The sequence below is a fragment of the Diaporthe amygdali genome (genome assembly GCF_026229845.1).
Source record: "Diaporthe amygdali strain CAA958 chromosome Unknown NODE_2_length_3802984_cov_64_841326, whole genome shotgun sequence".
NCBI classification, from domain to species: Eukaryota; Fungi; Ascomycota; class Sordariomycetes; order Diaporthales; family Diaporthaceae; genus Diaporthe; species Diaporthe amygdali.
The window spans coordinates 2097184-2110791 of NW_026517022.1; the positions used below are offsets into that span (position 1 = coordinate 2097184).

General features: G+C 54.5%; 3 protein-coding genes across 3 annotated transcripts; all 3 read right to left on the reverse strand.

Annotated features, from left to right (window-relative positions):
• Positions 1–742: 742 nt before the first annotated feature.
• On the reverse strand, positions 743–2866 carry J7T55_011982 (uncharacterized protein; the record flags this gene model as incomplete). The annotated part of the gene is made up of 4 exons (XM_053136823.1): positions 743–1524; positions 1586–2042; positions 2203–2483; positions 2839–2866. The coding sequence occupies 4 exons, from the start codon at positions 2864–2866 to the stop codon at positions 743–745; spliced, it is 1548 nt and encodes a 515-aa protein (XP_052999787.1).
• Positions 2867–7679: 4813 nt separating this feature from the next.
• Positions 7680–10227, reverse strand: J7T55_011983 (uncharacterized protein; the record flags this gene model as incomplete). Its single annotated transcript, XM_053136824.1, has 6 exons — positions 7680–9034; positions 9089–9254; positions 9313–9600; positions 9677–9736; positions 9789–10017; positions 10076–10227. The coding sequence occupies 6 exons, from the start codon at positions 10225–10227 to the stop codon at positions 7680–7682; spliced, it is 2250 nt and encodes a 749-aa protein (XP_052999788.1).
• Positions 10228–11398: 1171 nt separating this feature from the next.
• On the reverse strand, positions 11399–13081 carry J7T55_011984 (uncharacterized protein; the record flags this gene model as incomplete). Its single annotated transcript, XM_053136826.1, has 1 exon — positions 11399–13081. One exon carries the CDS (start codon positions 13079–13081, stop codon positions 11399–11401), a length of 1683 nt encoding a protein of 560 aa, XP_052999789.1.
• Between the last annotated feature and the right edge of the window lie 527 nt (positions 13082–13608).

The following is a 13608-nucleotide window of genomic DNA, read 5'->3' on the forward strand; positions in this document are numbered from 1 at the left end:
GATGACGCCCGCTCCGGATATCAATCTATCTGTGCACCTCACTAGATCGATGGCGAGATTTAAGGAATGAGCTTTATTCAATCTGCTTAGGAAAATGCCCGACTGACCGCTGCTGTCTATCAGCCGTAACGATTCGCAACTAAGAGCAAATATTCCACACGCCTGACTTGGATCGAATCTTGCACCCAATCCTGCCTACTAAATAAAAGTTTCCATTTTGACGCAAGCTCCCGTGGTTGGTTTTGCCATGTGTCATGTCTGCCAGCTAACCTGCTCCTGAACATTTTATTATCGCATCTCGGGGGATTCGTTTCTCTCTTCGTATCGGAACGGCGGGAAAAGCCGAAATCGTCCCGTTGAAACCTGGTCTCGACAGCCGTTGAACGCGTCTGCATGCGGTATCATGGTAGGTATCCACGCGCAGACAGAGCGGCAGGGCTTGTGAGTTTCCGTGAACGCCTACCCCAAACCGATAGCCGTGAAATAAATTTACAAGAATGGTAACGATCATCCACCATTCACTCGTTTCCAATCGCAATGTGCCTCCGTGCGGAACGAAGAAAACGCCATAGGGTGCCTCTGCCGTGTTGCAAAGCCTCAATCTCGTCTAGAACCCCACTGTCTCGTCTGAATGTGATTTTCCTGGCAGCCGTCGGTATGAATGAGCTCCAGCCGTTCCGAAAAGGCGTAGAGGACTGGAAGAATGACGTATGCTCGTGCTTGTCCCTGAAGTATGATCCGCCTAGGCTGCGGTGTCCCTGTCAACGGGACGAGATCGGGGGCCTCCCTTCAAGCTCTTCATTCGGGTAAGCAGGCCGCCGCCGCCCTTCTTAGGCTGCTGCTCGTGTCCATCGGTTGTGGAGCGTCTCTCAAGAGTGCCTGGCAGTGGTGGGGAGGACGGAGAGCCTGGTCCAGCTTGGCTCATCTTGCGCACCGTGATCTGCTCCTCACCATCCTTGCTCGGCTCGTACTCGGCAAAGAACGGGTTCGTCTCGTTGCGACCACTAGACATGCTGGCGGAGGTAGCGTGGTCGCGATAGACGCCATCAGGGTTTGTCAAGCGACCAGACGGCCCAAACTCGCCCCTTGGAGGTCGGTTTATGCCTCGGATGCGCTGGGCCAGTGATTTCTTCCGCGCCAGCCCATTTTCCTGGTTCTGCATAGCAGACTCCTGCTCTGCCTTTTGCACGGCGGCCCTAGCAGCCGGGGTTCCCTCAAGGAAGGTCGAGGTCCCTAGACCCACGGTCTCGTCGCCGTGGATGACTGATGCGCGACGGTGGGGGTCAAACAGGGCCATATTGTTCTTCGGTGGGGCGCCAGAGATGCTGGTGGCATAGTCGGTGAAGGCCTCCTCGGTCCCATTTCCCATGAAGGTGGAATGGTCGGCGCGAGATTGAAGCGGGCCAGAGCCGCCGATTGACATGTTGGCTGAGTCCTTGGCGAAAGCAGCCATCGGCGCGCGGCCGCTGGCGGCTTTGTTGCGAGACGCAATGACAGCGTCGTAGGGACCAGCGTGGTGGAAAACTGTCGATGAAATTAGCATGGATGGAAAATGATTGATGCGGGGAGGCTCATGTGGGCTTACGGCCAGTGCCGTAGATGCTGGTTGCATCAAGCTTGTCGATGAGGTCCATGTCTCTGTGAGACCTCGGTGGCCTGTCGCGACCCTCACGGCGCTTGCGCTCCTCCCGTTCTCGGCGCCTCTTCTCGCGTGCCTTCTTCTCCTCTTCAGTCAGGACAGGCTTCTCGGAAACCGAGGACTCGGAGTTCCGTCTTCCTCGGCCAGATCCCGGTCCCACACGTCGAGGAGGGGAGTTGGGCCCATCACCAGTAGAACGTTGTCTACGGGCTCGCAGCGCCTCTTCTTGAGATCGCGAGGGCCTGTGGTTTGGAGGAGGTCCACGTCGGCCAGGAGGGGGCATGTTCTCGCCCTTCGGGCCGCCTGGACGGTTCATGGGAGGCGGTCGCTGGGGTGGATCCGGTTTCTTGTCCTTGGTGTCCTTGGTGTCCTTGGTGTCCTTGGTATCAATTGTGATGCCAGCCTGCAAGCAGCGAAATCGTGTTAGTGATGCAGCAAAGGGCAAGATGATGTTGACAATGACGCAATGTCAAAAGGGATGCACCGTGGGCGACGGCGACGGCATTGACGCTATTGTATGTTTCACCAAAGTGAGGAGAAACGGCTTTTGGGGAAACACGTACAAACATGTCCTCAATTGTAGGGGACGCAGGGCGATTCTTGTCAGCCATTTTGTCTGTCGGCGTGTCGAGATCTGGGATCAATATCTGATTCTGGCTTTGATTCTGATTCTTTGTTGGATCAAGAAAAGGGTTGTTGGAAAGAGGCCGCGACGACGATGATTGTGGTTGAGGGGCGGGATCGTCAAAAGGGGAGGAAGGACTTTTGGGCAAGGGCGACCCAGCTCGGTTGCGAAATGGATTGTTCGAAGCCAGGCTGAGGGTCAGGCCGGGAGACGGTTGATCTATGAACCCAACAGGAGACAGTTAGCGGAGGTGGCTGTCAATTGATCGGGGAAGCGGCAGGTTGCATGCAAATGACGATTTTGATAGGGACGATGAAACAGCAATCTCCTTGCATGATACAGCGGGGGTTCAGCCAGTTGGTTTAAGGGGACTTGGGTGGGAGCTCCGTTCTGCAGCCGCGCCCAGATTGCGCGCGAAAGCTTACGGCCAAGGAACCCACACAACCATGAGCCCAAAAAGGGGCTTGTAGTTAAAAATGAAAAAGATACCGGGGAGGTGCCAGATTTGGTGCTCCTTTTGCGAGGGGCAGGTTGAGGGCAGATCGCTGTCTCTGGGCAGGGTTTCGTTACTCACCTCGGGAATCCGGTTGGGTAGCAGCCATTTTTTGGGCGGCTCGAATAGGGGGAGTGGGTTGATGCGCGTGGTTTCTCCAGTCAACCTTGGAAGGACCAGTCAGGGGTCGTGTGCCCGTGTGTGCACAAAAACGTTCAGATGCCCAGTCAAGGTGTGTCTGGCCTGGTCTTCAAAGTAACTCACTCAGCACAGATGATTCCACACATGCGCCAGAGTCAGTTTCCCCGTCTGTCACTCCCGTTGGTATCGAACAGTGTCTTGGACTCGCAAATCCCTTGGCTCTTCTTGTTTCCGTCACTGCTTACGCTAGCGGCATACCAAAAGTTCACGGCCTATATTCAGTCCAAGATGCGAAGTCCAGGGACGGCTCCTCGAATCGAGTGCGGAACTGGGATCGGGTCGGACGATAGTCAGCGCTTGACTCCGGATCCAACGGCAGGGCTTTGTGGTGGCAAGCGGGCTGCAATCGAGGGGTCGTGTTCGGATGTGCTTGTCCGTGCCCGCAGGAACGGGTGCTCGTGATAGCTAGACAATTCGTCGCTCTGCCTCTGTTCGCTTCGTGGCCTTCTCCCTCGGATGATGCAGTGTAACGTGACCAAGCGAACAGCGTTTGTTGCGACCGTAGACGATGGCAAGGGTGCCGCAACGGCGCTCAAACTCTCTGGCACACGTAATGATGAGAACGGCTGACGGCAGTTCGTAAATGGAAGAATGCGCCTTGGTTGGGACAGCGGCCAGGTGCTTGTTGTCTTGGAATTCAGGTGGATAAACCGATCCGTGGCGGCAGCTCCGGAAAGATTTGTAGTACGCGTCTATGCTGGTGTGCCTCGCCAGGCGAGAGCGCAGTGCAGTGCGGATGACGTCTTGAGTTTTTGGAGGGCGGGTGTCCTTTTGATTGCTCGCTCCACCACTAATAATTGCTGGTTCGCTGGGCTGAGACGGCTGAACCGTGGTTTCGCTCTCGGCTGAACAACTTTCGGAACGATAGTGCAGTTATTAGGTTCGAACGTATGTCTCCCAGTAGACAGAGAATGAGTGTAACGTGTTTATGTGTGTGGGCTGCTGATGAGTGACGAAGGGTACAAGAGTATCATGCAAGTCAGGTGAACCGTAGGTCGGGCGGGAGGGTGCCGGATGAGGTGTAGTAGTTAGGTGAGGCGTGGCGAGGCAAGGCGATGCGATGCGATGCGACGCGACGCAATGCGGAGCGAAATGTGGAAGTAATCGCAAAGAGAAGAGGGTGCTGGAGGCGAGTGCGGAAGGAGGCTGTCTAAAGATGGCTGCTGGATACGAGAGTGAACGAACGGAGGTTGGGACTGTGCCTGGGCCTTGGGGCTGGGACTGATGACTTCGGAAGTGAACAGGAAGAGAAAGTCGAGCGGCTATGTGTCGACGGGACGGGATAGATCTACACACGATTCGTTTCCTCGGGCTTGCTTGTTCCTACAAGACAGTGTTAGTTGGGCAAACGGGGAGGACTCTGGACCTCTTCAGTCATCTGTCTCTTTCCAATTTTGGCTGCCAATTTCAGCACCAGCTCCTTCCCTTTATTAGCCCCGACCCGGCCAGCTCTGCGTAGCTGCGTACTATGCAGCCGTCCAGTCCCCCTTCCGTGCCGTACCGTGTCGTCCCCATGTACCGTACCCATACCCGTACAGTACCGTACAGTATGGGTGTACTACTCTACAGTACCACCAGACAGTCTGGTGGGCAGTCTCTACCTAGTCTACCTACTGTACATAGTAGACAGTAAGATGATCAAGCCTCCACCGAACCTGGTAGATCCGCCCTCAGCTCCGCCGATGGGTCCAGCCCCCCCTCCATTCCATCCCCGCTGTCTCCATCCTCCTCCATCAGTTCCCAGACCTGTCTGCGGACCTGCTTGGCTGTCGCTGTCTGTTCGTGCTGCAGCACGATGTTTGCATGCTTCCAGAGCAAAAGTCAAACTGCAATTGTCCCCTCTCCTTCTCACATGTCATTTCAGATCATCCCATCCCATGCCATGCCATGCCATGCCACGCCATACTCCTAAGACAGGGAGGGACGAGCGTTGCCTGGGGTTCGATGGTGGCCGTTGCAAATAACAAAAAGGGAGGGCTAGGCCCTGGCATCAGGAACGGAGCCGTGGATCAGTCTCTTATTCGTGCTGCCCGCCCGTTCCTGCCTGACTTGGCAAGGACGCCTTCCCTTTCCCGTATGGCTCGTCGACCTCTACTATGGTACGCGCTGTAGGCCCATGCAGTGCCGTTACCATCTCAGAGAGCTCCATCCTTGGCTTGCTGTTTCCGTTACAGCAACGATACGGCGGAGGAGCTCTGGCATGTCACCTTGGAGCCGATCTTAGGAATCAACGCCGCCCGAGCTCCAGAAAAACCACCGATCAGTGCCCTATGTGTTGTCGTGTGTTGTCGTAGGGAGCCTGCACATTATTCAGGTAAGCTATCGCAGGTGAGGCCGTCATATACCCTCTTGCCGAGTGATGGTCTAGCAGTCTGGCTATTAGCCTGTGCCTAAGTCGACCTAACAACCACATTACGCTTCTTTAGTGTGCTTCACTTAAGGAGGTCTCAACATCTCCTCCCAATTCAGGGGAGATTGCGACTCTCGTGGCATTTATTTCTCAGTCAACGACACCCGCGGGCCCACCTGTCTGCAGACTCCCATCTCTGCCTACTGTGTAGATATGTAGGCTACCTATCTATCTAGGTCTCCGCATTCCACGTCGGTCGCACCTGTGTGCTGTCCTGTGCCTGTGCCTGTGCCTGTGCCTGTGCCTAGGTAACGGACCGTAACGCACCTACGCCATGAAATGTACATACAGGGACAACTCGGGCGAAACAACAAACATCAAGCCTCACCCCATGGTGCACTGCTCTGCCCCTGCAAAAAAAGCCGCTCAATTCTTCCTCCAATCCTCAAAGATCAACTGAAGATCGACAGACCGTTCAAATCCCCGATTACCCACCCTACAAGCACCCTTCTCCCCTGTACCTAGCCACCTAGCCATTGAGCCATATTCAGCGGCCACGGGTTCGCATGGGCCGCTCCCTCTGGTCACTATGAACAAGACCCCTATTTTGTCTCCCCTGGCCTTTTTTTCTTTTCTCTACCACCTTGACTCCGCTTGAATAAGCGTTTTGCGGGGTAGATGCCCGCGCTAACCCATCACGACAGCCGGCGCCACTCCAGCTGCAACGGCAGCCCAGACCAGGGCCAAGCTCACCGACAGCCTCCTCCTCCACCCAGCCGAGGCCAGGGAGCTGTCATGTGGCCTCAGGCACGGTCATGAGGGCTGCGAAAGGCGCCTGCGCGGTGTCGTGGAAAGCACCTACTCTACCAGGGCCCGCATTCCCAAACCTGCGAGATGAAGCTCATGATGGGGCGGGGAGACGCTCAGAGAGGCTCATCGGTCTTCTCATACAACTGATCTCTCACATGTCGCCGCGTCGCAAGGCGGCCTCACATCTGCAGTAAGACTCTTCGGAGAGGCGTGTTGACGCATTCGACATGCGCGGACTAGGGGGTCGCCGCTCATCCTATATACACCCTGGATATCAAAGACCACCCTGGCGAGCCAAGGCGCGCCTCGAGCACAGCACACAACAGTGGCGTCCAGGCCAGAACGAAACCCCCCAGCCGTCAGCAATCAGCCCAGTTGCTTGGCCAGCGCTCTGGGAGCTGCACCTCAGGTCGTGGCTGTATGCTCTCGCCCACCGTTCGATATATCTCACGTGTCACAGCACGACCGGCCCCGTGCACATCGTGTAGTTGCCCGTTGCCGCGCGTGGTTACAAGTCGCCGACATGCGGCCAGTCGCTGCTGCCCCCAATGTGACCTCCGTCGGCCTGGCGTTCCGAATCCTCACCAGGATTCTCTCCTGCACGTGCCACGAGGAACCGAGGGGCAGGGGTCGCCCAAGTCTGTGCGACTTGGTGTGCTCTGCCGTGGCACATCGCGTTCGGGACGACGATCGCGGTCAGGTCGTTCAGCGGAGATGTCTTTTTTCCAAGCGACAATGCTCACACAAAGGGCAGCTTTCTATGATCGCCAAGCTCTGAAAAAAGCTGGGTGCAGCGATCCGGCGCCCAGGCCTGGGGCGATACGGGCTGGCTGTGCATCGCATCTGGGGCTGACAGTCAAAAGCATGGTAAGCATGCAGTGTCCGAAACCCTCAACAAAGTCCCGGGCTGCTACTTGACGACCTCATCGGTGTCTCGCCATGTACATATGAGCTGAGCACCCCGGACATGCCCGTTGTCCTCTGTGAAGAGCAATAGAGGCGAGCCCGCCGAATTCCCAGCGCAAGAAATGGCCAATGGTCAAAGGGCTCAAAATTGGGCCCTCTCATGCTAATGAAAGTTTGCTGGAGTGCAATCTCAGGACCGGGGCCACACGTCCCCTGTTTGTAAGACTGATGTGGAATCTATCCTAGCATCTAGCCCTACTACGCTCCCAGATCAATCAAGCAATAGAGTATGCCTTACTCAGCACATGAGACAATTGGCGTGTTTATGATCTTGTATTCTCCAGTCCTCTCATCGACGTCTCAAAAAGCAGCAGTGTTACCTCTCGAGCATATGTTGGTAACCGTGAGGGCCATATCCCCCAGCTCTGGGCATAGACTGCCATTGGCCGTTATAAAAGGCGTCACGAGCTTTCATTGTCGTATCACATTGATGGCCTGCGTTCACACTGCAATGACCGTCGAGCGCCGCGTAGTTATGTGGCTGTGATGACCCTGTAGGCATGCGGTAAGAGCTGTAGCCCCGGTACACATTCACAGTCAGGCGAAAGAGTCAAAATAAGCATCTACTTGATTTCAGGAGGCAAGTGGCCCATCATCAAGGCTCGGCCGTCAACACCGCATCGTCATCGTGCGTGCCCATGACATGCTGTCCAACCTGTAGCATAAGGCTCAATTTCTCGACCACTCCCTGCATATGTTCCCGATTTTGGATGAGTTTGGCCTCTTGGGCGGTCATCGTCGATGCGGCAGGTTGCTGGACGCCTTGTTTGGGCTCAGACTCTTGCTCGACATTGCCAGCGAGGTCTATGCCGGCCTGTGGCCCATTGTCGCCGAAACTGAGCTCAGTATGTGCCCCTAGTGCCTCCACTGACACAATGCCCAAGTCTGTGTAGCTTCTGATTGTACCACTGCTGTGGGGAGGAGTGTCATGTCCAGCTTCGAGCTCTGTGGAGGCGTGTCCGGTATGGCCGGGGTGTTCTCTTGCTGCACCGACCATGCTCGGGCCTGCTCTAGGGTGGGATCCAAATGGAAAGGCTTCTACTGCACATTGTGACCTAAGAGGTGGTGAGCAGGCCTCCTGGAAATCCAGGCCATCGTCAGCGGCCTCGTTCAGGGGGTCCGGACAGCCGACACGGTCCAAGTATCTCCTGTTCCCGGGATCTGACTCTTCTTCAGAGCTCCGTTTCCTTTTTGATCCTTGAATTTCCGGCATTTGGCGCTTCGCGCGACTGATTACTGGGGGTGCTGCTTCTCGCGTTCGATCTATGGTGTGACTTTTTCTGGCCTTGACAGTTCTTTTCATAGGTTCCCAAAGCTCGCTGGTTATTTTCGAAGCGTCCATGACAGGATCTGGGGTACCAAGCAATTCACCGGCCCCAAATCCTGAGAAATCTAGGGGAGATTTGTCCCTCCCAGAAGCAAGACGTTGCGTCGTCTTACGGCTAGAGCTCATCATTCTTCCGAACTCCGCGCCTGGCAGCTGCATCTGTGAACGTGCAGCGGCCAGGGAAACCTGTTCTTTTTCCGTTGCCATGCCTTTCAGACGAGCATTTTCCGCCAGAAGCTCCCGAATGCGTTGCTCACTCGCCTGGCGCTCAGCTTCCATGCGAGCCTCAGCTCTCTTTCTCGCGTTCTCACGTTCTGTCATGAGTATCAAGTCCTGAAGCGACTTGGCCCGCTCCATGAGCCTCTGTATTCCGTCGACGAAGCTCTTGACCTCGTGGACTGGCAGGGACTTCAGAACCTCCTCAAAGCCGGAGGTAGGGACTTCTTCGGGCCCTTTGCTATGGCTGACGTGCAGGCTGACTGTATGCTGGAGGGCGACGATCATCGGTGTCAGCTCGGAACCTACTTGACATTCGTGCATCTGTTTCGTCAGCACGGCGATATGATCCATGTGCTTGGAGGCGAAGTTGTTGACCATCTCCACTAGGTCGCTTGCGTATTGCGCTGAACTTCCACGTCAGTCGGGGATCAGGAGAAGATCAGGATTTTTCAGCACACCTTTGTGTATTTGTCTATTCATAATGCTGAGAATGCGCTGCGCGATCGTTTCGTAGATGAAGTGATTGCGATCCGGCGGCCTACACATTTGCCGGTGGTCTGCCTCAAGGCCGATTTGTTCGAGCTCACTTGGAATGTTGAGCAGTGCCGAGTGTCTCTCGACAACCTGTGATATGTCAGCCATCTCACTTGGTTACACTGAGCTCTCTCGCTGTAATACTCACGGGTCTGCTCAGCGGCTTCAGGGGTAATAGCTCGTAGAAGCTGTATATGTCGATTCTGGCCAGCTTGAACCTCAAAAGCTGATCGAGCTCTAGAAGATGCCGGCTATTGCTGGACAGATCCTCTATTATAGCATCCGCAGAGCCGCCGATGAGTGATTTCACCACATCGCTTATCACACCCATAAAGCTGGCAAGATGACTGCCCTTGTGGGGGGTACCGAGGAAGAGGATGCCGCAGACGCAGCTGGCGAGATCTTCATGGCCAGTGTTCGATGCAACATGGAGGAACTGGCACGAAGAGACATGTTAGTACGTCCTCAAGCACTCGAGTTCCTGATTGGGGCGGATCCCATATGCTTGTCACCTCTTTGACCACGATGCCACCAAGTGAGTGGGCGACGAAAACGATGGGTCGCTGTTTTTGCTGGAGTTGGTCGTTAGCTTTGCGGCATCACCGTTCGAGGTGAATTTCTCACATCACGACTTCTTCTCTTGTTGATCAAATGGCTGATAAGCTGCTTGGCAACATCTGACACGATTGCAGTACTCTTGTTAAACGGTGACACAGTGGTACTATATCCAAAAGCCATTATACGTGCCATAGGAACATCCACAGGAAGAGATTCCCTCGGCCAGTAATGTTGCGTGTCAAAGTTGGTCCATGTGTTTTGAGGATGACCCGAGAGCCCATGGACTGTGATGATGCTTTCGAAGATATGTTAGTAGTACCGGTACGGCCAGACGCTAGGGACTCTATACTCACTCAACGAGAGCTTTTCCATCGTCACCCGTAGGATGGAGCACGGTGAGGCCGCCCGATATGACCGGTCGGTCAGGCGGCAATGTGGATGCATCAGAGCTCACGGAACTGGCTGATCTGGTTGACTTGACTGATTTGATGCTGGGGAACCTCATTCTGCACGCTGGAATTGAGCAGATGAGCCCTACTATATATTGCAACTAAGTCTGGGAACACAAGGACATATCAATAATTGCTTGCGTGCACAGGTATCTTTCACAATTTTGATGAGAAGCTGGCCATTTGACGTGGTCTTGGAGACCCTCTCGCAGCGCATATCAGTCCCTGCTACTGCGGAGCCAGGCTGCATGTCAGAGGCGCAGCAGGTCTGCAGCCATTGGTTGTTGTATGCTGCAAGCTGCAGGTTGCATGAGGAACAGCGTGCACAATCTGGTGCAAATCCCGAGCCCACGTGCCGTAAAGCCCAAGTGTCGTCACAATATCTACCCTTTAACATTATTTATTTCTGGTAAAATTCGAGACCAGTGGGTGGGCTTGTTCGACTTTGGGTTTAGCTATCGTGCATGCGACAGCAAATTCCCTCATTCACCGTAACATAAACTCGCTGTCGAACCGGCAAACGAAAGGCAAGAGATTGGGATGTTGGCATGAAACTGAACGCACCACTGGGGCTGCGATTGCGGCCTCGGTGGTTTTGACCAGCGCAACTACGGTCGATCTTGACCTGGATTGACTGAAGCAGAGTTATTGGGAGACGAGCCACAATGACCGATGGTGACTCACTATATATGCATGCCGCATGTTGTATAACTGTGCTTTGGTACCTGTCAATTACTGGTGAAGTGGCGTCTGACTGCGTCGGGCTGTTGGCTTCCGGTCTTCTCCAACTGCTGCATAGAGAAGATCGAACAGTCGCAGTATACTTAGAAGGTTAAAATTACTCGATCATATATTCAGCTTCATAAGGGTCACAGGCTGGGAGAGGGCGTTGCTGAGGTTGAACAGCTCCCCGTTGACGGAGTCGGGCCGCTTCGATATAGGAAACGACCCGGCCATCGCCCTCAGGAGCGTCTTCGGACCACGGGATAGATAAAGACAGGCTTTGCCAGGTTGGCACCCTCCCCGGCGTCAAAAACTCCAGGATATCTGCCAGATGGGGATGGTATTGTATGCTCCACTCGTGGAGGGCTACGTGGCAGTTATATGCATACAAAAGACGGGTGCGCAAAGCTTTGGTCCTACTTTCGGCAGGAGGGCATGGCGTGAATTTCTTAATTTTTTCTTAAAAAGAAAGATGACTTAGGGGGGGGGGGACGGCAAAACCCATTACATATACATATTTCTGACCTCTGGGGTCATCTCCTCCTCCCCCTCCTCCTCCCCCTCCTCCTCCTCCTCCCCCTCCTCCTCCTCCTCCTTCTTCTTCGACCTATGGTACTCTGCCCCGCGAATGATCCTTGAGAAGCCAGGGACGCGTCCATAGTAATTCCGGCATTCGCTCTGACGGCACCAGTACATTTCGAAGCCCTCCTCATCCTCCATCAGGCTGTATGAATCTGGATCTAGAGCTTGATACCACTGTACACCAATGGCTCCCTCGCACCCGATAGTCAGGACCCGGGTGTAGTCGAAGATGAGGCATGAGTCGCCGGCATGGCATGGCCAACATTGAACATTGGAGCGACCGGGACCAGAGGAAAAATCAAAGTCAAGACGCGCCCTATGTCTCTTTGGTGACGAACCGCATTTCCTTCTGAAATCCGACTTGTGCGTGAGAAGTAGTCGCCGGATGCCGTCAACCAAAGAGGCAGCGGACCACAATGACGACGACTGGCACAAAGGATACAACCGCCTTGAAGTATTCAGTCGACATACCCTGTCCGAAATCAGTGAAGAGCTGGATCGCCATTCAACGTTCTTATGTCCCTCGAGTAACACACAGTCGCAGTCGTTCGGGTCAAAACAGCGCATCTCTGGCACATCCCTTGTGAATGTGATGGCAGGATATAGGAAGCGTCCGCAGCTCTCTCGGATCTCGGCTATACCATGGCGCAGACCGACAGCAGTCAGCGGTCGGCCATTCGACTCAACGGGCAAGTGGGCTGTCCAATACAGCCAAATCTTGGAGCCGTTAACCGAGAGTTTCGGGCTGGGCCGCTCGATGCAATGATAATCGTCGCAATCGGGATCGAAGATTCTCTGACCTGACCTCTGCGTACCGGTATGAGCACATGGCACAACGTGACTGATATCCTCACAACATATTTCGAAATCTCTCTTGTTTTCGACACCCTCCTTCAAACGCTGTCTGATGCGTGAGATTTCGGACCAACGGACGATGCCCTCGTCGTGTTGGCATAAGCGAATGTAACCCTCGTGCGCGATACATCGGCGGCGTCTCGTTGTTGAATGCCTCTGCTGCGCGGAAAACAGGCATGCTGGGTGTTCGGCTTCACAAGAATAACAGTAGAGATACCTGATGAGCTGCTCGACCCGCCGGTCCCAATCGGAAGCCGCCCGGGCATCACGGCAGCCCTCACAGTAACAGTCCCTGGCAAGAAGCTGCAGGAGCCGCTGCCGTTCACCTGCCGCGCTTTCCCTCCACGGGCCACTGAAGACTTCGAACCGTGGCCACGCAGACGGTCCGCCACGATCCTTGAGTTTCCACCTTGGCTGGAATGTGTGCGGCCGTGTGAGGATTTCTTCATCGCACAAAGGGATGAATTTGCGTGAGACGCGTCGAAGGCACTCGACACCACAGCTGTCCAGGTTCTGGATCACTGCCCTCAGCATGTCGTCTGGCAGGCGAGGCAAGTCGCTGATAACCTGGTTGTGCCACATTGCTTCGACGAGGGGGTCCATATTGCACGGGGGCGAAGGGCGTGGGAATAGGTCCGAGTACGACGGGGGTATCTCAGTGCTGGGCCGGGAGGTGCTTCCGCCATTTCGAGGGCCTGTGATCAAGTAGTCTCCCCTGCCCGCGCCAGGTGGATGGCCAGGCGCCGTCATCCTCAGTACCTTCTGGACGCGAATTTGAGAAGCCGTATATGATTCTCTCTCCCACCCGAACTGCTCCTTCCTGAATCAGCGGCTCAACCACAGATCCTTCTTTTTTTTTCCAAGAGGAAAACACCAACTCTATGTCTGGACCACGTTAACTACTTCTTTTTTTCAACCGCTTATATAATAAAGCCGTATTTACGCTGTTTATCGATAATCTCAGTATATAACAGCGGGATGTTTTTTGGGTACGGAACATACATGGTTGATGAAGGCGCATATACCACTTACAAAACCCGTGTTCTGCATGTGGCGGTACTGCTGCTACTAGTTGCTGATGGGGACTGGTTTTGAACAGAGAGGGTACCTTTGTCTGGCATTCCAAGCTATTTACACTCATCAACGGAGTGCTCTGTGCAGAGGAAGATGAAGAAGTGAACAGTGCGTATTCACCACGAATATTCACATTTTGTAGCAAATCAGAACACCATTGGTGATGTACTATTGGAGCTCTAAATAAGTAGACCAGGTTACTT